At 40.4% G+C, this 27,567-nt stretch overlaps 1 protein-coding gene across 1 annotated transcript; it reads right to left on the bottom strand.

Annotated features, from left to right (window-relative positions):
* Positions 1–26,038, bottom strand: T265_08403 (hypothetical protein; the record flags this gene model as incomplete). Its single annotated transcript, XM_009174199.1, has 11 exons — positions 1–201; positions 310–396; positions 1,952–2,156; positions 6,520–6,701; positions 8,635–8,728; positions 10,468–10,713; positions 12,453–12,544; positions 15,985–16,146; positions 16,343–16,429; positions 20,054–20,101; positions 25,724–26,038. The coding sequence occupies 11 exons, from the start codon at positions 26,036–26,038 to the stop codon at positions 1–3; spliced, it is 1,719 nt and encodes a 572-aa protein (XP_009172463.1).
* Between the last annotated feature and the right edge of the window lie 1,529 nt (positions 26,039–27,567).

The following is a 27,567-nucleotide window of genomic DNA, read 5'->3' as shown; positions in this document are numbered from 1 at the left end:
TTAAAGAGGAAGTCCCTGAATGAACCTAGTAAGAATATGGAAAGCTTGAACAGGTTTGTCATGGGGCACCATATGTCCAGACCCACGAACTGTAACATACCATAACGGTGTGTCGTTATGATAGAGAACCTTCTGGACGCCACCAACTTGCGTCGTCCCATCATTTTCAAAATAAAGCCATTGCTTCAACGGTTCTGGCATCTAGGAAGTAAGGATAATAGCAATGTTATTTGAAATGGATAATGAGGTTGCTAACAAACTTAAAGCCTCAATGTGACTTCATCATTTCAGTCAATAAGACTGGCTTACCTTCAGCCCAAGATCCTCAACAAACCAGAGATGTTCAAGAAAAGTGCAGTCACCATCAACATCTCCAACGTATAGAAGTGTGCGAACCTTAAGTATTGGGAGGAAAACATGAGCGTTAGGGTGATACTCGCCCGATGAAGACATACATACAAGTGCCTGTGGCACAAAAAACCTACACTGGAAGGACAGCGACTTAGCTACTTCGCCAGTTATTCCAATAAATCAGCTGATAAACATGTTATCAAGTCTAGCTCCGAATAATCATTGGTTATGCATTCTTCCAGTAAAATACATTACCCAAACCATCAACTTCTCCATAAAATTAGTCCGCCGTGGGATTAAACGGTTTACCATTTTCCTCAACCTTAAACCACCGACTGTGTATACTCTACTGATGTGGATTTTTAGGCTAAGCGTACTTAATGTGTAATCCACGTCTAACAATTAACTCCACCTATGTTGCTAGTTCTCTGGGATTCTTGGTTAGTAAAACCACACGTGACGACGATATCGTTCAATAATAAGCACCCCAAAATACCGCATCAGTGTCATACACTTATTTGATAAAAACTGAGTGCAGTTTGAGTAGGACGATTAGATCCCCAAACCCCAACCGAGCATCCATTAATAGCATGTGCCAAATTGAGGTCCGCCACAGTCGCCTAAACCATAATCTCAATGAGATCCAGGTATCAGTTCACTATGTGTTTTTCTCAAAACAGCACAAGCTGAAGTTTGATTAGTGCAGCGGTGTGAAGCCCCATGGTAGCTGAAACTATGACAGATTTCAACGCATTCACGGATTTCCACTTTCTGACTAAAGCTCTTCTACATAACAATGTACATAGCGTTGAACCTGCTCGATTATATACGAGTCTTATTGCCAAGGCGATTGCATATGCATGATGTGGTATTCAGTTTTGTCTCAAAAAGAGAATAAGAAGCGAATAGGATTTTGGAGGGAACCAAAACAGTCTAATAACCTGCAACAACAACTAGGTCTCTCGCTAAAAAAGGGGTGGAGATCGTTGAAGTTAACATGAATTTGCTTTAAGTAAACAAAATTGCATGGATGGAGAATATTTGTTGGTTTATTACGTTTTTGTTAACAGCAGCCTCAAGTGAATTTCTCACAAAACGCTAGTTTTGAACGCGATCAAAATCTGACAAAAACCCAACTCGTTCTGTAACGACAAAAAATCTGATAGGGCAAGTATAAAGAAGGTCCTTCTGATGTCTGAAAGCTATTCACTTGATACACCTTCGGCGCATGCTCGAAAATTCACTTAAAAGTGAAGGAGAAGCGTCCTTTAAATTAATTATAGCTGTTGTTAGACGTAACGTTGATAAACGTGCGACATATGGAATACTACAACGCTACAGGCATTGGCATTATGGCTCACGAATAAAAGTGCTTTGTACTCGCAGTCTCGCAGGAGAAAATAAGTATACGCAAGTGATAAGTTTGTACTCATTCAGTCATAGTGAAATAATAACTTTAAAATTTTGACACGAGGTTGCAAACAGTGGGGGTCTTAAACACTTAATGGACCAAAAAAACGTATAAAGAATGACTCGCAAAACAAGTGATTTTGCAACAGTAAGGTATTGACCCGCTAATCAAGTGCTACGAAGCACTTACTTTGTTTTCAAGGATATTCAAGTACTGCGGTTGTAACGCCTTGTGTATATGTCCGTAAGTATCCATCACGAATTGATTGCAAGTGTCCCAGAAGGGCACTTCAATAAGATCCACATGCAGTGCTTGTCTGACCTTAGGATTGTTGAAGTAAACCAGAAGATTTGTATCATCAATGCAGGAGGCTACAAACCGGCTGCTCAACTGCCTGATGTCGGGATGTAGTGTAGAAAAAGTTGACATAGTCAACAAAGATAATAATTAAAGGCTGCTTCAAAGAACGGTTCAGATTTTGCGCCCCATAATAGTGCATCTGTAATAACTTATTTAGGAGTTTCTGTTGAAATTCCTGGCCTAAAATTTTGGCACCATTGTTTGGAAAGTCTTTGTAACAAAACTGTTACCAAAGCTCTAAAATTCTAGAAGTAGCAGTTCGGTTCGAGAAATCGGATATCTGTAGGCATGCCAGTTAACATACCTCGAATTAGTTTAGATATTTACAGCACCGTCTAGTGGTGAACACTGGATAATAGATTAAACAAGAAGGTAAACTGCACACACGGTGCACACCTAAAGGTAGACTTAGACAACTAAGTCTTGCTGGATTATATAGATCAGCAAGAAGATTGCTGCTCACAGTAGAATTCACATTCAAAATTGAGTTGAAACGTGCTATTCCGATAAATTCCCTTATTCTCAAAAACGTATGTTTTGATTGTTGAGTCGAAACTACTTTCTTGTAGCAAATGACTAAACAAAGGACGCCGGTCGGAGATAAAAAGTTAGTAGAATTCGTTTGTTTTGGTTTATTAAACAACTTCTGATATAGTTATGAAGCAGTGAAATACAATTTGCGATAGTTGTGCACGCTTTTGCTTGCCTGGGATAGCAAGCGTGGTTCACCTGTAAGCAATTTTGCTGACGGAGAAATGTCTGTAAGCTGTTCATAAATCCATCGATTTTACTTAATTAGCTTTCTTTGCGGATGAATTACACTGCCGCACACTATAGAGGCAAAAATGAAGGAGGTTTATTGTAAGCAATATTTGAGGCCAAAAAAAATATCTCGACACCTGCTTGCTGTCTGAAGCATGCGGCAGTCTTTGTCCAAAAAACATTCAGTCAACCTTGTTAAAGTGTATGCTCATCATAAATGGAACCTCTTCTGATTTGTGATTATAAGGGGAGTGCTCATTTAAGGTTTCTAAGTGATCAGATTCTGTTAAATTTGTGCAGCACCCAGTGCAAATGAAAACGAGAGAAGCGACCAATAGTCCCTATAACCAAAGCACAAACTGAAAGTCACGTAATGTAAACGATATTTTAGACGCGGGCAAAGATTATCTGTCGGCCTTATAATGTTCACTAATTTGTAGCATTCACGCCTTTTGAAACCTTTGGGCATGAAACACATCTGGCCTTTTAGTCAAGCGATGAATATAGAGTATCGATTTTGGGTTCCCACAAATCACCCGTTGTTAGAACAAATTCAGAGCAAGCATGTCTTTGACCAATCATGATTACGACAGCTGTTTCAAACTTGACCCTAAAGTTTAGGTTTTACTCAATACAAACCATTCTGTAGGGGGTAAGAATTAGATACAACAGAAATTATGAAACTATCCATTCAAAGTACGCTATTAATGAAGTGGGCCTGGAAGTGACTAATACCACTAATGGTAACGAATATGAATATGCCCATAAGCGTAAGTAGGTGCCATGGTGATGGGCCGGTCTGTGTAGTTTTGCGTCCTTGTTAAATAAAATTTAGTACATTGGCAAATATTTGAGTGTAACCCCCGTGAGATTTGGTCATTTACACTTTGACAATAAAATCACCTAGCACCGGTTTCACCTTCACAGAATGGATTATTAGTCGGATTAGAAGTTATCACTACGTCTATGGCAGAAAAAATTTTTGATACGTCAAACCGGGAGATCAGGACAGTTAGCAAGGTAATATCCACTAAGCTATTACCATGGCCACTATGTCAGCTGTACTGTTTTACGGCTGATTTGACGACAGTGCAGTAAACACCATGTTTATGCAACACCAACATTCGATGATATTATCACCTCAAAAGTTAAGGGTGGTCTTAATGAACAGAGTCAGAATGCATTCAATTAGCCCATTACAACGTGGTACTCAGATAACCACCATAATTGTCGTTAGTTTCCGTTTCTGCTAGCATCTATCGAGAGCGTCGGGCCGGAAGTAGAAACAAGTTAGTTGTCACTCGACAGATTTCATACATTTTAGTTTACGTTAAGTTGGGTATACTAAATTTTCCTTACTTTTGACTTTGCTCCCACACTCGGAAACTGCTCTGAAATGTTGAAACTTTGTGACTGATTTTCAAAAGACCTTAAAAATAAGAGCCAGGCTATAACTGCGATTAGGTTTTTGTTATGTAAGTGAAGACAGTCTATTTCATGAGGCCGAAAAGTTTTCAACGCTTACCTAATGAAGCACTTGGAATTTACTATCAAAAAAATGTGAGTAGTTTATGTTTCGAATACTACAAGTTTGATTAATACAAGACGTCGACACTACTCCACCCTGTTATCAATTGATTGCTGTTACGAGCTGGTAACTGGAGAATGAGTGCTGATATATCCTGCCTAAGCACAAGTGCTTCACATCACTGATCACTTGTCTGTGGGCCAAAGGTCAAGTGTTCAAACTACTGACCGGTAGATCGCAGCTTTGAAATTTCCCCGGGGTTTCGTGCGATACGCTCCGTTGATGATTCCCAACAAGGACAAAACGGCTCTACAAAAACAGCTGGCAAATCCTGCAACTGAAGGCTGCAGCAAATAAAGTTAAACATTTTATGCACACTATAGATGTATCAACAGGTAAGTCATAAAGTGAAAATAACCTATCTGAGAAGTCGTCTTTCCCCCACTACATGATGAGTCTGCTTTCAGAGCACACGCAGTTTTGGAGATAATTAACTGGGTTGCGAGAATATCCCAAAATGTTACAGAAGTTTCGATGAGGAATTTATGTGAAATAAATAGTTATCTTTGGGTCGGTTTGTTGCCCAATACAAATCTCTTGCGTTGTAAATAGTTACATTTTAATAAAAAGTTGCTTTGTGATTTTACTGAAAAGCAATTGACATCGTAAACGGCCTTTATTAAAGCCACTTTCTATTTTTTGCTGTATTGCCTGAAATAAATGAAGTTAATACACTGAATTTAGAATTTTCGACTCTCCAAAATGGGTAGTTTAAGTTTCAGGCGATAAACGTTTGGTGAAGGACACTTGTTGCACATTTTTCTTGGATTGACCACTCTTGGAAATGGTCTGTCCTTAGAGATTTTTGTGTACGTTTGAGTAAATCAGTACAAATTTGCTGACACAAGTGACCAAAAGGTATCAATGGCAGCTGAAGGATTTTCCGGACTTTCCTCTTATTTTGTCCACTAAATGTTACACTAGCTGAGCCTTTTATCTTCTATGGAAACATTCGTTTACCCAACCAAAAGTCAGACGAACAATGGAGTTCGCGCTTACTCAGAGTTATGTGTAATAACATCTTCAACGAAATCCTTGCATTACTGAAAAATAATAAAGGGGACAGTATTTTAAGCCTGACAATCAGAAGTATGTGAAGCTCTTATGTAATCCCACTAAATGTTACACTAGCTGAGCCTTTTATCTTCTATGGAAACATTCGTTTACCCAACCAAAAGTCAGACGAACAATGGAGTTCGCGCTTACTCAGAGTTATGTGTAATAACATCTTCAACGAAATCCTTGCATTACTGAAAAATAATAAAGGGGACAGTATTTTAAGCCTGACAATCAGAAGTATGTGAAGCTCTTATGTAATCCTTGATAATCCAAAAACAGTTACAAAAGTTAAAAAGTGATCGTTGATAACGACAACTCAGACGAACTGATACTACTTTCCACTCAGTACTGTTTTGCCCAGGAGCGTATTGACGGACGAGTAGCAAAATCTATGTAAACACAGTAAACCTTTCAATATGTGACCCCACTGATCAGTTCCGCCTGGTAAGCGTTTTGAAACATTCCAACATTGTAATTCGCCGAAATCTTCATCATGGTATTCAAAGTGATACGTACTGCAATCTATATGCATAGATGCGACACCACATAAATAAATGCCCAATAAATATTATAGTGGCGCAGCAAATGTTATGCACATTTACCACCAGCACATCATCTTTTACGACGATAGAAGAAGATTGATGCACACCACATCTGACGTGGAGCTGCGAGTGGGCAGTTCCTTGGGAAGCGTTTCATTTGAATTATCCTTATATTTTTATCGTCACCTCAGCTGGCAACCAATAGTTAACACCAACGGATTTATCGCTCGTTCATAGCAAAATCTCTGGGACTCAAAAAACACTTGGAAATATTAGTTTAAATCTTAACACATCCCGATTGACTATTATGAATCCAAAATTAACATAACTAGCCGCACAATTTCAAGGTATATCTACATGGGTTTAGAAATCGTGCAACTTCAGATGAGGTCAGGCTTATCACGATGAATATAAAATGATGGATGGAATAAACTTTTATTACTTACTGCATTTTCCTTGTTTGTTTCAGAAAGATGTTATCGTTGAACAAATATTGTCTCTCCGAGACAGGGCGAAATGATCTGCCGGGGTTGAAAACTCTCCAACTAGGAGACTGAACACCGCCCTCACATGGGGCATAAATGTTGTAGACGTTCAGACCATCGGTAGCACTGACTACCGCAGCGACCTAAAATAAATTTGATTCATATTTAACTCACTTGTCAGATCCGGTTTGAAGTAGCAAAAGCTTTTGCCTTATCATCCGTTCAAAACCCAGAAATTCAGCACTGCTTCCCATTTTAATTGAAAATTAGGCTACATCTCACAAAAGCATGACAGTGACATAACAGGGTGGCAAATCCAAATGAGGGGCCTAGGCCTTGTCGCAACAGTTGTCGCAACCAACAGTGATCTCAGTCCGATGGGAAGCAAGGCCATTCTCCAAAAGATCACACAGAAAGGCGGAAACTGGTCTTCACGATTGAAAAACATACCACCGGAAGACCACCCTGTGCGAGCCGTAATGCTCACTGCCGACTTATATTATCCGGATTGTGTTGAATTTTCAATTTGGGTAAATCCAAATTAAGATGCACTGTTATCACGGGGCAGCCTCACACGAAATTGTAAACCTAAAAATCGTTACCGTTTGAGTATATCCGTTGGAGGGGAAAAACCCTTGTTGTGAGCTAAGCATGCCCACTATGTATTTACGGAGAGTCTCTTTTCTTGAAAACCGCGGCCAGATTTCTTGGCTTCGAGTGCATTTTTCGCTGGATCGGAGAATTTTTTAAAGGGTCATGGGTATTTTGTTCGCTAATTGTTCTCCTGTTATAGTAAACTGTTCGGTGCAATTCAAACTTTCATAAAATCAAGGTTAATATTTCGAAATAGCATTCACCCTCGTGATACAGCAAAGCACACCAGTAATGACATTTGGGATGTTGTCGATATGCAGGAATGCCATGGAGAACACTAGCAGATAAAGATGACTTAGTTATGACCGGGTATTTATTATACCTCGCATTCGATATGAAGCGGCACACTTATATTTGACAGAATGAACGATTTTCAAAAGTAAGTTAATGTTAGTGTAATTTTGTAATATGATTACCTCAACATCCGATCTTATATCACGAATTAGGACCATGTTATTTGTGATGCCATACCGGAATTTTGTTTCATTAACTTTCAGACTAAGGCCGTTCAAGGCGCACTAGCCACCATATAACAAGGCTCTCAGAAGGCGCTCATCGGATCACAATCGAGAGAAGAGTGTGCGTTTTGAAGGATCAGAGTAAAGTTCGCCTCATTCGAAGAAGAGTAGCCACGAGTATCTTCGTTCGTTCGCTTGACTTATCTAAGTAATCTTGTCAAAAACGAATACTTTTGATTAACAAAATAAAAAAAATTCGCCAAGAAACCGGATGACTGCCCAGCATACTACTCAAACCTAAGCGCAGCTCAAAATTTCTTAGAAGATCAAGTTGTACCTGAGTTTCAACAGGCTTAAAGATAATAATAATACGCCATCCTGTCGGCTGCGAACTAATCCGCTTTACATCCACACGATTTGCAGCTGAGTGTGTAAAACAAAGAATAAACTGTTTACATTCCATCAGCCGGAACTCAATGACCCAAAATGAACTCGACTGCGCAGAGATCACAATAACGTCCTCCGGCTCTCGTCACAAACCGATCCAGAAAACATGATGCAAAATATTACACAAACAACATCCTTGTTGCTGCAATACCAATGCGCAGATTCAAACGGTACTAATCAGTCGGAATCGCAAACACAAAAAAAAACAAATTAAAAATTTCAGAATATTAATTTTTGTGCTCGAAGAGCTCGGCGTGAGAGATATCGTCCGGCCAATCATAAGAGGTAAGAATGTTAAAAATTTTCCAAATCACTGAGATTGGTGATTGTTGAATGTAACTCAAGAATATTTCACTCCCAGTTAGATCGCCAGCTTTTGTGTAGGTAAGAAACAGCACCACGTAGAATGAATGTTTTAATCAAATAAAGTTAGCACCTCACCGGACGACTGTGCTCCAAACTGGTGACACAGCAAACGTCTAATTAAGAGATACCAACAGCGCGTAGTGTCACTCACCACATTCATGCACTGAATAGATTTGTTTTCAGTAAACATGCATTTGTTTGCACACTGACCAATACAGCAGCTGGCGAGTAGGTCATCCCAAAGACTGTAACGCATGTGAAAACAGTGAAGAAACTTAACGGGTCGCCTTCATAAAAACAATAAATACACGTAAATTTGTGAAGGATATTTAGACTGCAAATTAACTTCTGGATTAGAGGGGGCAAATCTAAAGGTGTTATAAATAAACCTGGACGTAAGTATACATACTCGAGTCGGCACCAAAGGTTTATCATTCACTGACAAAATAAACACGATCGAGAAAATGGCCAAAACAGAAAGCCTGTTGCAGGTACTGATTCCCGTTTGGCATTTCTGGACTTCTGTTGAAATGTCAGATAACAATGATACGTCACCGGTTTACTCACGCAGTTTGGTTTCAAAGCTTGAAGTTGTCTGTGCTGTGCAGCACATCTTGCTTGAGTGTAAACCAGACCTTTAAATGCCATGAGCTCATGAAATATATCGGCTCATTAGCGCGAATTAGAAATTTCAACATACTTGCTTTTCCCTGCATATTCGGTTGTGTCAAACAATCTAACCACACTATTCCTGCATTCCGTGGTCCGCAGTTGATCATTGCTGCTTAGCCGCACCATTACCAACTGACGAAAACCTTGCATTCACTGATTTGGTGATTGTTACCGCACTGCTGTAATTTCTGTAAAAATTATTTTTGTTGTCTACTGCTGACCGTCTCTTCCTTGCTTTCCATTGGTTTCTAAACTCGTGCGCCAGCCAGTGTGGTGAATTAAAAATAACATCTCCATTTTGGAAGGGTTACTCATCCAAATTCTCGATAGTTTTGACAACCAAGATCACATTTAGGAGCTGTGAATATCACTAATTATGGACTTAAACCGAATAGGTACAGCAAACAGGCATAAAAACTGATGTTTGACGTTCCACAGTTTGAGAGCCCAGTGAACATGCCACCAAGTATATGACCTATGTACTTCGTATAATCATCAGTATTCAGCAGTGACGCATCACAGCATTACAACCATGATTACTGGTTGTTGATCAGGTGGCTGTTGATCTGTTCGCCGGGCTCGGAAACTGGCTTCCAGTGTTCCGTCACCGTACGAGGAGACATCATCAGTGCGCGGCTGAGTGACTACTTATTTGCGTGCGTGCATTTGTAAGCAGTTGAAGACTACCTGTTATACTCTACAGCGATTGGGTAATTTGGGGCATCGATTGGTATCTGTTGGCTCCGTTTGTATCTTTGTTGTGTTGTGATCTGCCCTGCTGATTGGTTATCCCAATGCTTTTTATTTTTAGTAGTTTCTTCTCCGACCTTGATTGGCGCGCGTTATCTTCTGATCTGGGGCTTTATTATTTGCTTACCCGGCACTGTTTTCACTATCGTAACGGCTAGTGCCCCTGCGTCCTCCAGTTCATTTGATACTTTGGTTTATTGGTTGGCCATCCTCCAGTCAAATTGATGTGTCCACCCTAATGATGCTATCCTGCTCCTCTTATGAGTTTCCAGTCTGGTTACTTTTGCAGCTCAGAGCTTTGAGGTTTTGGCGTTCTATTGCTCTTAGTGGTTCGTAAATGGGATCAATCTCGATATGTTTGTTGATAGCTGCTTCTGTGGAATATTACGCTCCCATAAATTCCCGTTCTTTTTCTGTTCTTGCTTGAGCCAATACGCGAACGCTGTTCCAGTCGAACTAGTGTTCTTCCTGATCTGCCTAAGGATATTGCAGTAGTTTAAACTCTACAAAAACAGCCTACGGCTAGCATGCAGATGAAGCGATCGTTCAATATTGTCCATACGTACCGCATCTAGTCCAACTCAATACTTGTTGAGTCCCAGATGCGCTAAACCTGCTCAGGTGTGCATTCAGATCCTCGGCAACCACAGCAATGTCTGAGGTTTTAGCTTGCCACAATAGGGTATTCACGGAGCCATAAGTCTTTTCTTTGATGATGTCAGAGCTACGTTTGGTTGGATCATAAGCAGAGGCAACACACACACATTGACAAACTTCTTGCTTGCGAGAATCCTTCAAAGACGGTGTACTATGCACATGGGATACGAGCCTACCAAACTTGACAAGTTGGATGCCTGTTTAGTCGGAGTATTAAGAATTGAACACATTCTAGACATATTGTCACAGACGGCATCGTCACCAGTACAGCTTGTTCATGTCTACTATAAGTGATTTTTTTTCAACTAGCCCATACATATAGTCAAGGATGCTCTTGAAGGCTGATGGTTATTACTTCGATGAACTGGAAGCACTAAAGTTTTTTGGAGAAGACGAAATTTGCGATGCCTCACCGAAGCTCTACCGAATACGGTATTTTCAAGATTGTGCTATTATCCGAGCGTTTAACAGTATGCTCAGACGTGGTTCACACGGTGAAAAACTTGAAATAAACGAGGTCGGTATGCTGCATGATGCTTCCTATTGGGGGGCTCGTGTGATTGGAAAACAGTAGAATTAACTACAAAAAAGCACAATCAAGTGAAGCACATTACGTAAAGTATACTAAACTTTAAAAAAGTAGGCAACGTTTGTGTAACTTAGTATACTTCTAAAAAAGTATGTAGAAATACGACTGAATATTTATCCAATACCAAATAAATTCTGTGGTACCCAGGAGAGGTTGAGAGACAGTGAACTGACGATTTTGTTAGACTAGATTTACAGGTGTTTTAAAATAATAAGCTTATTTTTTATGAAAGGGTGTACTGTTTCTATTAAAACAATGGTATTTAAGCATACTTATTTACACGAACCCATTGTTCTTATTGATGAACCTTTAAAATATTGTTCTCTCTTTATCCATCTTGCTAGATCTGACCGGAGACATGCTGTGATATACCAAAGTTTGTTTCATTCACTGCGGTCATGCACGTAAAATATGTGCTGCCTGCATAAAGGCTGGAGGAAAGACTGAGCGAACACCTATTGATTGGTTCCTGGTCAATGTCAGAGTAATCAAATCGTTTTCTTCAACCATTTTTCTCTACACGGTCCGGCATGGTTGTTGTTGATCAGCAACTCAACTTCTCACCGAACCATTCTGGTTTGTGTTGCGTAACAAGACCTTGACTTAATTGGCCGCGTCAGCAAAACATTGTTTCTAATCTTTATTTATGCAACCCGAATCAATTATGTGAGAAAATACAAAAGTGTAAAAGTACAAAAGTTTGTTTTCGGTCATTTCCGGTGATGATTATGCTAGACAGAAGAACTCTTACGTAGCCGTTCAATCAAAATATAAACAATAGTTATTACCTTCGATTGTTGGCCTTTCTCTCCCTACATTAGAAGTCTTGCAAGCTATGTGAGTTGATGAGATTAAAAATACTCGAAATCATCAATTGAAGCTGTTGGTTGAGAGTTCAGTGGTTCAAACCATCTGTACCATTTCACTGCAGAACGCGAACTCATGATATCTCTTCAGCACTTCACCCTATGGTCATTGCATTTTTGTGCAAATTGCATCTAAAGTGACCAGTGTAGATCGGCAGTTTCAATACATAACCCATTCGCATTATTTGCTCACTTCATTTTAAAAACCGATTCGAGGACTTGCACGCCTACCGCACCACGCTGACTAAATTTACAGCAGTGCTTTTGTTTCTTCCAAGAAACGTCACTGTGAAATACTTAAGTTCTGATAATGTGAGCAAACGCCAGCTGAACGGCATAGAAATTTCAGCGAAATGCCATGATAAGGTCAATTACATATCATTAGTTGAGTACAAAAATTAGCATAGTGGTTAGACCCAAAGTGAAACAACTTACCTCTGGTCAAGCAAACCGTGGTAATAATTAAAGTAGAGCATGGCGTTTTCTTTAAAAATTCTATTGGGAACACCATTTCCTACAGCGATGCCCTAAAGTAAGGAAAATATTCGTTAATATTTGATGAGATCACGAAATTCAAAACAAACAAATTTAACCTCTGGATAACGGTAGATCAGCCTATTACAACGGCTGTCAAACAAAGTACTCTTAACCACTTGAACTTGTCTAAACCACTGGAATAACCAAATTTGCATCATTCAGAACAGAGTCCACGTATGACGTTTGGTTGTTAACAACTTTAAGTGAACAGTGGATTTTTGTGATCAGGTTAGTGACAGCCCATCCTTGACCAAAAGTCCAGTCAAACGTTTTGTTCGCTGTAATATTTTAAACGAGAGAGAGTATGGCAAGGCAGTGAGATTCTGAGAGTCCTTATCCTTCACTGAGCCACTATGAAAACTGTAAGTCAAACTCATATCTGTGCAGTAAAATATATGTCTGGTAAACTTGAAACACCCAGTTATGATGTTGTTGTGAAGGGCTGTGATCAAGTTGTCGAACAGACATAAAACCCGGATCAGAGCCAAATTACCCATACATAGCCTTTGACCAACTATACCAATATAGTTTCCGCAAACCACCTTGTTCACTTGGGCAGAATATCTTCAACACCATCAATTTAAGTAACAGTGCCACTTATTTCACGTGAAGTAACCTGCTTCCCTGTTGTCACTTTATCACTTGTGACAGTACTGGGTGTTCATTCAATGTAGCTTCTTTTGAGCTCCTTGTCTCAAAAGCTTATGAGTTGTAGCCATGCTGTCTGACCTGATAGTATTACGAGGTATGGGTACAGTTGTTTTCTAGCCACAGGTCTCACAGAAGTTGACTGTTGCATCAGAAAATGCAGGCAATTAGATGGTTATATCGCAAACACATCCATACTGGTAAGATATAAAGTGCCCACTTCTCGATCCTCTGAATTCCATCGTTTCTCACTGCCCACTTTACTGATCACGTCCGATTGCATGCGTCACTACAGTGGACAGGTTCGTATTTACGCTCATTATTGATATGATCCTATATACAATAAAGAACGAGTCAGTCCGATGAGCTCTGAAAGTGGATACATTGAAAGTGCATGAAAAATACTGAAGCCGTCCTGACTACATTTCGACTCATGTGTTTAAAAAATTTGCCAAATATTTCGGATGTAGAATGTTTGCTTTGTGTAGGTTTTAGTACTTCTCCATTCAAACATTACCCGCTGATTTACTGACGATTTGTTCTTCATATTCAATCTCAAAGAACATCCTGTACATCTTGCCTGAATTATTTCTGTACTAGCTGCTTAATGCTTCATCGTAGCTGAAATACAAACACCTCTGTGATATTAAATAAAAGGATGTGGATTTTAGTAGTCAGTCCTGAGAGAGACCGTCGAAGTAAAATGCGCAAGCTACTGAAAAAATGCATGCGGTAGCGCAACTGAGGTATTAAATAGATACTACTATCCCATCCTGTCATTTGAGCACAAAGAAGCTCGATTTCCACTCACAGCACATTGCAACATGTAATCTAAATAATAAGGGGTGTTTGTGTGTGTGGTGCTGCTTTAGTAGAGAGAGAGAGAGATTGCAAAGGATACTTCCTCATTTACTCGCACAGAAAGAACATTATGGTAAATGTGTTGCTTACATACAGTAAGATGAGTGGGTTCCTTTTAAGTTGACAGACTACCTGTAGTTCACATTAATATTAAAACCAGTTTAGATATTGACTGACAGTGATTCTTTGAGAAAATAAGTTACTAAGTTCGAAAAAATTAGTCGGTCAAAACAGTCACACAACTCCGTAGCCATTTGGTGTTTTGACCGCAGGTTTAAAGAGTATTGAACAAAGGACGTTGTTTCAATGGTAATGGTAAGAAAAAACAGAATAAAAATGGACGAAAATTAGAAACATCAAATAAACATACAAGAGTCGCTTGTCCATCTCCCATTCACGTGTAAACTCTAAGCTGGATTTCGGCACCCATAACTAGCTTCTCACTACAAAAGTACACAACCACACATAATATCTCAAAACTACCGAAAGTAAACAGAAAAATGTGGTCGGTTTATGGCTTAAGTAGAACAAAGCATACATTCCCACGATGAATCACAAAGATGATGTGCAAACCTCAAGATGAAATGCAATGTGTAATTGAGTTTCATGCATAAGGGTTCTCAATACGTTTGTCAGCAGATCTCTGGACACTGGGCAAAGATTCGTTTGTACCAGACATTCGACGTCAGTTCTCGGCATACAAGTTGTTGAATCGCTTCGTCTTCCCCATGAACTAATGCAACATCAAGAAATTAGTGGTTTTAACCTCTTCCTGGTTGTTAATTAAGGGTATTAAATATGCCTAATGTAGCCTCATGTATCATAGCAAGAGGACCACTTTTAATGAGAATGTAATCAATATAGCGCTGGTAAAAGAGCAACTGTTGTATTACTGGTCCCAAGGCGCCTTTCTCGCCTTTGCTACAAAAAGTAAAAGTGACCCGGAGCAAAACTAATGGCTACTCAGTTCCTCTGTCTATAGATAGAATCACTGGACAGAAGCTGTGATAAAGGTTTGTCGATTTGAAATACAACGCGAGAACCCACAAACTAATGTATATACGGAAAGAAGAATCAAAAATACAGTCATCCGTTCTGACTGGCGGCTCACTGAGCTATCTTCATTTGTGCCCATTCAAATTCTTCGGGCTTGGCGCAGACAAGCGCTAATTGTTTCCTACAAAGCGACCACTTCGTTGTTTTTATCAACCAATGAGGCGTCAGTGCCCGTATCAGCACGTGGAATTGGGAACTGACTTCACCATTGTCACAAACGTCTATCAATGAACCTCCGAGTATTCTTCTTATCACCTACTTTGGAAAAACCTAATCTTAGCGGCTTCAATTTTATTTTTTCAGTACTTTTGAGGTCACCAGCCTAAACTATTATTTTCCACCCAGCTACTCTCTTAGAGGTAGCTACCATAGTGAGATGGCTATGCGAGAGCTCAACATCTCCCGGCTCCATAGTAGAATCGGGCATCTTGTTATGGCGAGAAGACGTAATTTTTCTCTAAGGTAGCGCACATATCTTCATGTTAGAAAGGAGTCGGAAGAGTTGAATTTAAATCAAGATGATGCAAACGCTGATAATGAACTTCATCGAACACCCCAGTTTCGCGGGTGCACCTTCTCAAAAATTACATCTCCAAGTACATAGACCTTCAGAGATGTTGAAAACTGTCCATATAATAAATGGGACGGCCTTTCTGCCATTAGTTTTGAGAAATGGTAGAACTTCATTAGTCTCTATCCGCATATCTATTTTTCCGTGGAAATAGCATTTGTGAAATCCACCCTTAACAAAGAAACATATCGGTTTACTATACTATTTCAAACCTTATAATAAAATGTGTGCCTGAAAGCAACCATTCCAGCTCAGAAATCGCTCAAGTTCAAAATGAACTGAATGCTAGCTTACTTTCAGACTCAGGTCCTTGAAGTTGTTTTCCAGAAAACGTACAGCCAACAATGGAACGTAGACACCGGCGTAACTTTCTCCCGTAATGTAAAAGTCACGGCCTTTGTACTTTGGAAACTTCTTCATAAAACTCAGCATCGCGTGATAGTTTGTTAGTGACGTCTAGTTTGCGGGAAGATGAGAAAATGTACTCGGTACTCTATACCCGAAATAATGGAACCTACTAATCACATAACAAGCACATTTACCGAGCATCAAAAATAATATGGCCAAGAAATTCGATGTTTTCCGCTTGCGATAATACAATGCATCTGTCTTCATGAATGATTAAGCGGTCTTGAAATATATGACAACTCACCACATCGTCGTCCGTAGTCATGTTTCCGTCCTTCACATAGGAAAATCCGACACCTCCTGGAGACTCCAAATACAGTACATTGGCAAACTTTAAAACCCAACAAAAAAGAAAGAAAAATGGGGATTTCAACGTTTCTAACTGGAGCAACAAGTAAGAACATAATTCAAACCACCTAAATAGAATTTGGGCGAATTCTTTAACAGTATATTCCATCTGTACCTGTATTTGGCGGTCAGGGATTTGTCAAAAACGATTTTTCGTAATTCGCGTTCTGCTTTGACATGTTAGTTCTGTTAGTTCTGTCTTGTGAAAACGCTAGTGTAAATATTGTAAACAGACAAAACAGCTGATGTGAACAGGCGGTCCAACTTAGACATAACACACCCCTTGACAACCTCGTGAAATGTTGGTGGTTCGGCTGCATCAGCTGATCACCATCATTAACCGATCACTTGACGTTCAACCTGTTCACCAAAATTAGCAACTGGTTTGCAAACGCTATGTGAGACAAACGAGAAAGAGGCCCTATAAACGGTCGCATGACATCCACGTTGTTGTTAAGCTAAACTACAAGTTTTCAATTGTCTCCGTTTATGGAGGTAGGGAAGGACACAAACGCAACTAGAATGAATCCACATAATAACCCATGTAAGAACAAAGGTGGAACATGAATACGCAGCCTAGTAATCAGTTAACATAATCATCCAGATTCCAGGGTAAAAGAACTACAAAAAATCAAACTCAGAACCGAAGCTAATAGATATTAAGCAGAGAACGCAAACCTTGAAGGATGAAAACAGGCCGTAATCAGGATGTACATCCGTAACTGTTAAAATGGTCACATCCCAAAGGCCTATGAAATAGAATAAATTGGACCACTGCACAGCATCAATTGTAAACGGATCAATCAAATCACGTGTGGGCAAAACGGTCAATTGATGGATATAAAAAATGCTCCTCTGAGGCTAGATAAACGCCAACCAATCTAGAGGAAAAGCCCATGCTCGCGACGAAACTTTTGCAAGCTAGTTGCTGAGCTCGGTGAACAAACGAAACTGTACCTGATTAAAAGCTGTCTGCTTCTGTCAGTGGCTAATAATACAGGTGCGTTAGGAATAGAATGGTAGCGTGTAATAAATTACACGCAGAATCCGTGATACATAAGCACATCCGGGTGCATAAACAATTCTCTGTCCATAAGTTTCTTAACCTAAGCCAAAGGTCCGAATCCAAATTTAGCATATTCCTTAGTTTCTTGTTATCAACAGGCGACGAGCGTCTTTAGCCACTGGGACTCGCACATGGTTTCCATGAGGTTTCAGTTTTTCGTTGCCCTATTTCATTCGATGATCAATGCTATAGTGCAGGCTTCCGGTTTAATTTGCTTCTGCAGAATGACTCAAAATTGTGAAAACAAAATTTAACGGTAGCTCTCAGTGATTGAACTATGGTTTCCAGTGCACTCTGAAAGTCGAGGAAAACTCCCTGTGATCACCCGAACTGTTTTGATGTGTCAAGAATTTTTAAAAGCAAACCGCACATAAAGACTGGTACTACTTACGTCCCGTAGTATTATGAGAAATATTTTACATTCACTAACGACGTTTCACTCTCTAAACTTCTCGAATACCCTATCAGTTCATGGGGTCATTTTCTAAATTACTGTAGGTGAAAATGTCTGTTACAACAATTGTGCCAATAACTCATGTCCGAGAATTTTTCCCTTAAGTGTAGTCAGTCTACGCTAAAAGGCCGTTTTATCCTCGTAAGGAACCATTAGCTTTGCTTATCCTCATGCTATAAATCATAAGGCAAAAGAAAGTTCTGTCCGATAAGTCGTCACTCAAGGTGACAATGAACGCTGGATCATGTGATGTGGACTCCGTCAATGAAGGATGAGTGGCGCTACATCCTGCCTAAGTATGAGTTAACCATACGGCTGCTTAGACAGTCTTGGCCAAATTGTCAAGTGTTCTAACCACTAGCCTGGAGGTGGTAGGTTCCAGACTCCCTGTAGCTTTGTGAGATGCATACTTCCTAGAATGAATAATACAGTAGTGCGGTGCTTCTCTGCTTGGTATCAAAGAATGACCCTACCCATAGGACGACACCTGAAGTCGTCACAGGTTTCATAGGTTCATAGGTTTCCACATAATGTCAAAAGTCACTTTAACTTTGTTGCATGTGGATGTCCTTCATCAGAGGAAGGCTATCCATGAGGTAGAAAAAGTCAGTCGGCCTGTGACAGAAGTCCGCTATAATCAGGTCAACAGTACTAACCGATAAATAAACTTCGGCTATTGATAGTTAGCCTCTGACTAGTTACATTGATCTCACGCATTTTTTTCACACTCACAACCTCACTCCCTAGGACGTCTCCTCAAATATTATGTGAAGTAATTATAAGTGCAGTAGAACTACAAGAAAAACAGATAGTCGTTGGGCATTTTTAAGCCTCCACTTTGAAGAAACAACCCAATGAGATGACTCCTCTTTCGTGGCGGTCTTCTTCAGGAGATAGGCTATTTTACGGATATCCAGGCGCCTAGTGCATAAGTTGCTCTTACTTATTTTTTACCATCCATCGTCGCAGTTGAGTCCCCTGATTACAGAACACGTCCCTCCATAGAGAGTTTTCTGGAGAATGAAAAAGCGTTCACCATCGGGTAACGTTTGGTGATGGGCCTCAGGTGAATAAAGATCAGGCTTGGGCATTTTTGCTGTCAAAGTGCTGCACCCAAAAATATTGGTCATCTCTCCCCGTTGTGGGTATTCTGACAGGCTTTCTAAGATTTTGAAATGAGAAATTCAACGTTTGTGTTTCGAAATACGAGGGTAGGTGCAAGGATTATCCAGGAACCCAGCAACTCGGCACACCGCACAGTGAAGTCAATGAAGTAAGCAATGCATAAGAACGCCATTTACTTATCAAAACATAGGAGTGAGTGCTACAGTGCAGCCTTCACACGAGTAGCTTCGTCAAAAACAATGAGTTGATGACTGACATCTGTCACCAGGTAAGGCATGTCATGTTTTGGTAATGGACCAAGAACTCGGTCGAATCGTGATGAGGTTAATGGAACATTTTGAGCATCAGCACGGTTTAGCAGGAACAATTAAGCTTCATGATATCTATTTACATGACTGTCCGAAATAACAAGCTTTCGATTAAATAAATGTTTTTCAACACAAGGGTCAATCCATGGGCAAAATACATAGATGAACTATCCCGATTTATTTACAAGCACGCCGTGGCAGTAAGCAATGATGTATTCGGAGAGTTTCTCTGAATAACTTCCGCATGAAAGGTGAAATTGGCTTGTTGGTAAACACCAATTTATCACAACTATTCATGAGAATAAGCACACTGATATGACAGTCCAACATGTCCCACAATGGAGATTCGTCATCTCCAATACAGCGATATAACTCTAATAAAAACATTGATTCAGGTGTTCACATACCTATGATGTGAAAAGCGTATATATATATATATATATATATGGTGCCCCTTGATGTCACATAATATTTACCCAGTTCGCTGTTGAAAGATTCGTATTCCAGAAGTTCCTTCTACCTATGTGGTGTGGGGCAGAGATGTGTTAGAAAATGTCCTCATAAATGTCCAAATGAACTGGTTATGGGCTTCCACACAGCACGTTGAGGTTTGCGTCAAATTAAGTGACAAGTAGCCAAATAACAGTTACTTACCTTGTTCCATGAATATGGATTGTAATCCAGCAATCCGTTTCGTTGTACCTGAAAGGTTGGCGTAGTCAGGTGGAAAAGGTGTACTGAAGTTTTTCAGCTTATGACAGAGATATCTCAGGGAGGGTATGAAACTCAAAAGTAGAGCCGCACTGAGTTATCTTCACGAAACCGAAACAAAATTTCTGACAAACTGAACTTATTGGTGTACATAGCACTAAATTAAGTAATCTTCTGCCTTCCAAACAAATGGCCCTATAGTGACAGACATTTATGACGAAATCAACCCCCTGGTGAACTCTTGGCTAACTTTTTGACTCTCACCAGATCACATTTTCGGTAAAATACCAAGCATGGAAGCCTATTCAAACAGTTAACAAAACTGTACAATAAATAAACTGTAGTGGTTATCATTTTCCTTGAATAATATCCTCGAAGAAATTTCAGATAAAACCCTGCCTATAACCTGAAAATCAGGCTGAAAAATTCCAAGTTGAGTCACAAAATAACAACAAAATAAGGTGACACTGACATTCTGAATCATCCTCCTTGCTTTCTCCCACTGGAAACCACCTAACTAACCCATCCGTTCTTTAGTCTTTTACTTTTAACATTCGGCATCGCCCACATGACCCAACTCTTCATCAACTTGGTTTGCACGCGTCATCACCTCAGGCATGAAAAACTAAAAGACTGAAACAGAATGCTGAGCTGGACGCTTAAGACCGAACTGCACGGTACTGTGCAATATAAATAGCACCAATACACTGAAGAAGCAAGCAACCCTATAGTACTGGGGGGTGATTCTTAGTCTTTTACGGATCACAGGAGAAATTCAAAGATGCTCTGAAATAGCAAACTTTGATATATTTGCTTTTGATTTGATACGACACCCAATATAGTGTATCACAAAATTTCTCGTGGTTTACCCAAACATTTTGATCGTAAAAAGTTGCAGGTTGGTTTTGCATTTTTAAGGCAAATGTATAAAGAGCAGGTTTCTCTAGATTACCAATTCAGTAGCATTTAGCCAATTTTGTTTGTCTGGGAAATAATCGGTGTTATGTTTATGCCGTGAAGGATGCATCCATCAACTGCTATATACACTACAGGATGATTCAGAACTAGGTGAGTGCAGTAAGTGATGGGTAGGCGGTGCACAAAATAAAAAGCTTTCATCTTTGCTTCAGTCTTAGCCTCACAAAACTTATACATGAGCTAACCTCACGCTAAACATGGTGATTTCTCCCTCAAGTAATTTGAATATGGCCACAAGTCAGAGAGGCCATCAAAACCCGGTGAAGTATACTTTTATTTTTGGTGACCCACTGAATGCGAAAAATGACTTGTATACTGTTTAACAGGACGGGTACATTTATACATATATTGTATGATTAGGATGCCAGCCAACAATTGCTTCACCATTAAGCGCCTGTGCATATGTATAAAGTCACAGATGGTTTGCGCAGGGCCAGATGTGGTCCTGCACGCGTGTAGACAAGGGAGGTGAAGACCGGGGGCAAACAAGCGTAAGCAGGCTACGTGCCATCAGCCAGCCTAAACATATCGATACAATAATAAGCACAGACAATAAAGGATTGTTCATCATCAAAGTGCCTGGCGGCATCCGCCAAGTACTTATAATTAGGGTAATAACGCATGCATGCTTTGTCGAAGAGCATGAGTTACCACACAGTCAAGGTGATTTTGGGTAACCCAGCAACATTACTACCAATCATCCGTTTAGTGATGTTGTTTTACTGGACGTGAAACTACAATCTAGGCACTGACAGAAGAACTGGAAGAGCTTATTTAAGTTTTAGACAGTTGTGATTTAAACGTAGACAGCGAGTGCACTGGTAGACCGCTGAATCAGTCTTGCGTGTTGCGCAAACTTGCAAAATCTATACTGAAACAGAGAGCCAGCCTTGTTCAAAAAGACTTATTTTACATTTTGGAAACCAATATCTCTCAAATTTCACTATACCGATAAATATCGCTGTTTGTATGCCACTCTGTCAAGCTACCAATTATCCAATGAAGCTATTGTTTTTTTAACCTGTTCTAAGACTGCCCATAGGTGGGATTTCGACCATCCACAATTTCAAACTCCATTAGTCATCGTATATTGAACACTGCTCATGATTTGAGGTTTTATTACTAATCTTATGTAAACCAACAAACCTATCTATTTTTGAATTAGATTGAATTTGATTTAAAAAATGTTCTGTTCTCTAGAAGCTTATGTGAAATTTGGTCCATCCACTTGACTCGAAAGACTTTGTGGAAACACAAAATAAAATCGTTCAGACATTTTAAAAGTTTTGCGCATGGATAATACCGGTTTTTCCGTTGTACAATGGTAGAAGCAGCATAACAGACCGATACGATGCAATTTTCATGTTTATGTTCAATCGATAATTGCATCAGAAGCGTAAAACTAGGTTGTTGTTGCTTTGTTCATTTGTGCATGTATTGCACTAACAACTATCAAATGTGTGTATAATGTACCTTCAAGGGTGCAGACTTTGCTGCAAAACACTACTTGGTGACCATTCAGCTAAAACCTTGGTGTTGTTTTGTTGGACCTATGCAAATGGATGAAAATATTTGTAGTTGAGTCACACCAAACTCCCGACAAACCAGATTCACTGGTCGGCCACTGCAAATCAGCATCAAATTTTTATGAAAAGCCGGGTTGTCGGAAAACAGAAACAAATCGATTTTGTTGCAATATAGTATGGCTTTTGCCGAGAAAAAATTCGATTTCGTTGGAAAGTTATCAAAAGGCTGCAATATCGAAAAACTTTTGCTAAGCTTATTAGTAAGTGAGTACTAATTAGAGCTGGGCCATGTCACTTATTTTTCGTCTCCAAATTGAGATAATGTGAGTGTTTATTCAAGGCTTTGTAGAACAACTTATGAGCATCCTTATTCTGTCTACGTTCACGGCCGTTGTAAAATGCACAAACTGTTCACAGGTCGGCTAATTTTACTCACGAGATTTGTTTACGATTTGTCCTCAGCCAAAAGAGAGCTTGTCATAATTCGCCTGCCCTCGATTGGTGTTTCTGTCCTTCTAACCTTGAAGATTTGACCTTCTGCCACTGTTTTTCTCAGATAACTTATGTAACTAAATCTTTACCAGCGAGATTAGGCGAAAGTTTTAGGGTGGAGGGTTAAGTATGTATTAGCCCATATACATATCCATTCCCCACATTTCCCGTACGTGGAGGTGGACAGTCAGTTTTAATGCTAGTTATGTCATTGCGACCGTGTGGGTTTTGTTTTATTTCCGAGCAGGCTTCTCCATTGTTCCTGCATCACATGCCCGTGGAATCTCAAAAACAATTTATTGAGGGGAAATAAGATGGATCCTATCTCCAGTGGTTCTTCTATTACCGCACACAGTTGCATACTAAACTGATACTTGCTACGGTTACCTTTTGTCTTGTGTCATAGCTGAGATAAAACTAGCCGTCATAAAGTTAAGCCAACCACTTTCGTCCATTTGTTTGGCAAAATTGTTCCTAGTTCCATCTTTACTTGTAGTAAACTAGCCTAAAATCTGGGAGCTGAGGGGTAAACGCAGCGTGTAACTGCCACGTTTAGAAGTAGGTAGAAGCGCCTTTGGATTGGTGGGACAACTTAAAGTGCATTCAGGCTGTTCCTGCAACAAATCACCTGATCTTATCTGGCTTGGAGACATGAACGCAAGTGAGACTGAGTACATTCACTTCCACTTTCAATGCCGACAGTTTAGGCGACACCCAGAAAATTTATTTTAACACCCAATAGGCCAGTGGAAAATTGGATTCGCACCGTTCATATACGTGGCGTTTTATGCATGCCAAGATTTTCTAAACATTACCGTGGCCCATGCATTTATTGCCCTATCAGAAGAATCTAATATGGTTATCTGTATTTAATATACAGATGTATGCAGTGTTGTCCACAAATTTTTTGCCACACTAGCCAGACACAAAAACGCCGAAAGCAAGCAGGTGCCACCATAAACAACATAGGTGAGCAATCGAAACCCGTGACAATCGAACGCGCCGCGACTTGATCGCAAGCAATTCAGTCAATTAGGCTGTGCTTTTACCATTATTTGCTAAACGTAAGTTTTAGCCGCACTATTAGTTACTGTCATGAGGTTATGAACTTTTGCATTTTTGTGAGCTGTTCAGCGATGTTTAAATGTAAGTTAAATTTTTCACAGGACGTGTACAAAACAGGATGCTTTTTTAAACTCTTATGTGGGAACAATCAGACCCATTCCAGATATCTGTAACTGCAGGAATCTCACCGATTGTACACCGATGTCCCTAACGTCACTAGTCCCATGACTTCAGAAAGAATACTTGAGCGAGAATCTAAAGCCTCTAAACGGACAAGCGGACTCACCAAGCTTGAAATGTATAAACTTTTGAGTACGAGGTTTTGCGATACGAATCTTCCAACAACATGATAAACTTGACGGAGCGTCACAAGACCATACATGTAAGGTTGTTTTAACTTTGGAAAGGTTTTCAAACTGGTTGACCATAACAAGTTGTAAATTGTATTTCAATAGGCTCTTAAAGTTAACCGAAAGTGCAAGTTAGTCGTAATTTCTCGGAACAGAGACAAGTCATTAGTGCGGAAATACAGAGATTGTTTTTGGGCCAAGGCGTTCCACAGTACACGTAAATTTATCAACTTACCCCTGCTATTCCCAAAAAATACAGAGCTATGGAGAATGGTAGAAACTGACTAATGCTGTTGAGAAACCCGGGCTGATGGCAGTAGATTGCACCCAGCAGACTGATAGCTGCCACAACGGATACCCGATTACTCCATTTGTGCGGATGACCCTAGGTTCACGGGTTCTGTTGTATTCACTAGTGGTCATGCACTGCAGTGGAGCGAGTGGTGGGTCTGAATTCCTCGTTGATTCTCTGGAGGACATTTCCAGGTCCCAAAGTGTTCAGCTTACTAACTTCGACGTTCATCAGAAATGAAGTGTGAAAAGTCCATCTCCTCCCGGATCTCAAAGAAGGAAACACTAAATAGAGAGAGTGCAAAGGCTGGGTACCAAAATTATAACCGGGATGCAAAGAATATCCCATGAACGTTGGCGCCAAATTGATGGGCATTCATACTCTAGAATAACGACGTCATAGGGCCTATTCATCATTTTTGGAAGTCGTTCAACAGAAAGAATATACTATGCAGATGCGTTTTCTCCAGCCTGCGCATATCACACAAAACAATAAGCTGCGTTCACAAACTGGAAGCCTGGTGGAAAGACTGCTACGTCCACCAGCACTTCAAAAGAGAATGAAAGTAGGGTAATAACTTCCATCCTACATACTCCAGGCTGGCAGTAAAATGCTCTACTGGAGCAGCACTTCGTTGGAACAAGAAGAGCAGCTTCGGGAGGAAAACCTTGTCACACTTTCACAACCGAATCCTGACAGGTGACGAACGTGAGAATTAACTGGGGATAATAGTGACCACTCTCCTCTAACAAGCAGAATCAGCAACAATAGGCCAGGTAGAAATTTAATGTCCTGTCACGCATTTCAACATTTCCGTCCCATCTCAGATAAATAAGCAGTTAACGTACATGAAAGCACAGCGTGCAACCGTGGGAACAACCACCTGCACAACTGCTGCTTTTTCACTCACACGAAAGGGTCCGTTTTCTGTCATAAGCCCTAACATTGACGAGCATCCAGGGCCACCATTCAACCAGAGTATCAAAGGCTTTTTTTCAGGAAATTCTTCCGCTTCAACTAGCCAGTAGTGATGTTGTGTGTTCTCGGTTGTGCCACTCAAATATCCAGAATAATGCCGAAACCCAGGTTGCTTAGCTATACCAGGGAGGTATGTGACCAGATCCTCTTGAGCTAAAGTGGAAATTCCGGCAAATCTGTCATAATTTTTCACTGCCATCAAAACTACAAATGACCCGAACAAAACCCATAGGGGTATCAGCGTCATCGCGTAAACGCAAAAGGGTTTTCGTAATTTTTCGCTACCTTGAGGTCACTATAATTAGCCGAAAAAACGCGAACCCTAACGTACTATCACAGTCCAGTGTATGAACGCAAGGAAGAAAGCGGTGTGCTTGGGCTCCTTCACGATGTGTTCCCGTAGCGCCCCATATCTAAAGCTACCCGAGATGCCACAACTTACCAGGTGGGAAATTTTTGCTTCCACGTGATGAGAGCAGCCTTAAGCGCCGAACATTAAATGCACACCGAAAGTTTCTTTCAAAACGTAGTTTGAGGGGAAAGAATCTTCAAGAATCTTTTAGTGCCCGATTATATATATTCGAACCCTTGAAATCTCCACATTTCGCAGCAGTTTCTTTTCAGTTGTTTGAGCGAAATCGAGTACAACTCTGGGCGCGCAATTCGTATTTCAATGGCACCTAGTCGGTACGTTTATGGTCTTCCTGAAAACGGTCGTAAATTTTGTGAAGAAAGCTGGTTACTTCACGTGTTTTTATCTCGATTTTGAAGTACGCTCAAAAGAACATAAATGATAACACGCCCTCCATGTCTGCATATACTGAAAATGGAAGGACCATTCGGGACTTATCTATGAAAAAGTCTTCTATCCTTCCGGCAGGCTTCCCGTCGAAATCAAGGAGTTCATCACAGCTAGTAATCTTTTCGTTTTTGTTTTGCTGGTCAGCACACGCTATATCTGGCGCAAAACGAGGCTTAATCTTCACTGGTGTACCGAAACGCCAACAGTGGCGTTAGATGCACTAGTGAGTTTATGAGTAGAACGGCCAGGCTGCATAATAAAGTGGACAGTGCTTTCAAGTCCTGGCACCAATTTAGCGGGTTGGGACGGTCCCGTGGATGCAAGTTACACGCTCGGCAGGGAAGGATTGGGGATATGGTGAACTACGGGTAGTCGCTTTACCCTCATTGCGACGCCGTGTCTGGGTTCGTGGACAGCCCTGTCCACAAAAATTCTGCGTGAGCCCTTTAGGGTTGTCATTGTGGTTGGGATATTCTAAAGAGTCGTGGCAACTTAAGGCCAGGATACATCGAGTATGTCCTTAGGCCTACCGTGTGTTTAATTTGTGCTATTCGAACGAGGAAACAAACAGCCGTGTCTACACGAGGATCGAGAGGGGAAAGCATCAAAAAGGTGTGCTAGAGAGCACCACAGCCTGAAATAACAGCCAGCCAAATGTGGTCACAATTCCTAACTACTTCACGAGTGAACACTACCCGATTTCAAAAACAACACTCGGCATTCCCGCGTGGATACTAGGTATGCAGTCAATGCAAGCGGGAATGGCATGTGTGATTATTGGGAACGTGCACTGGCTAGACTGAGAGCAAATCAGGTAGCTCGGAGATTACGGAGACATAAGATCAGAGGCATCTGATGGTGTTGTACGATGAGGTGGCCTCAGAATGGCGCTGTTACAGCCTAAAGTAAATCTTAGAGGCCTTGCGAAACGAGTTACTTCTGGGGCATCACATCGCATGCATTTAATGGGTCTC

Source organism: Opisthorchis viverrini, assembly GCF_000715545.1.
Source record: "Opisthorchis viverrini unplaced genomic scaffold opera_v5_221, whole genome shotgun sequence".
Classification (NCBI taxonomy): domain Eukaryota; kingdom Metazoa; phylum Platyhelminthes; class Trematoda; order Opisthorchiida; family Opisthorchiidae; genus Opisthorchis; species Opisthorchis viverrini.
This window is presented reverse-complemented; position numbering and strand designations above follow the sequence as displayed.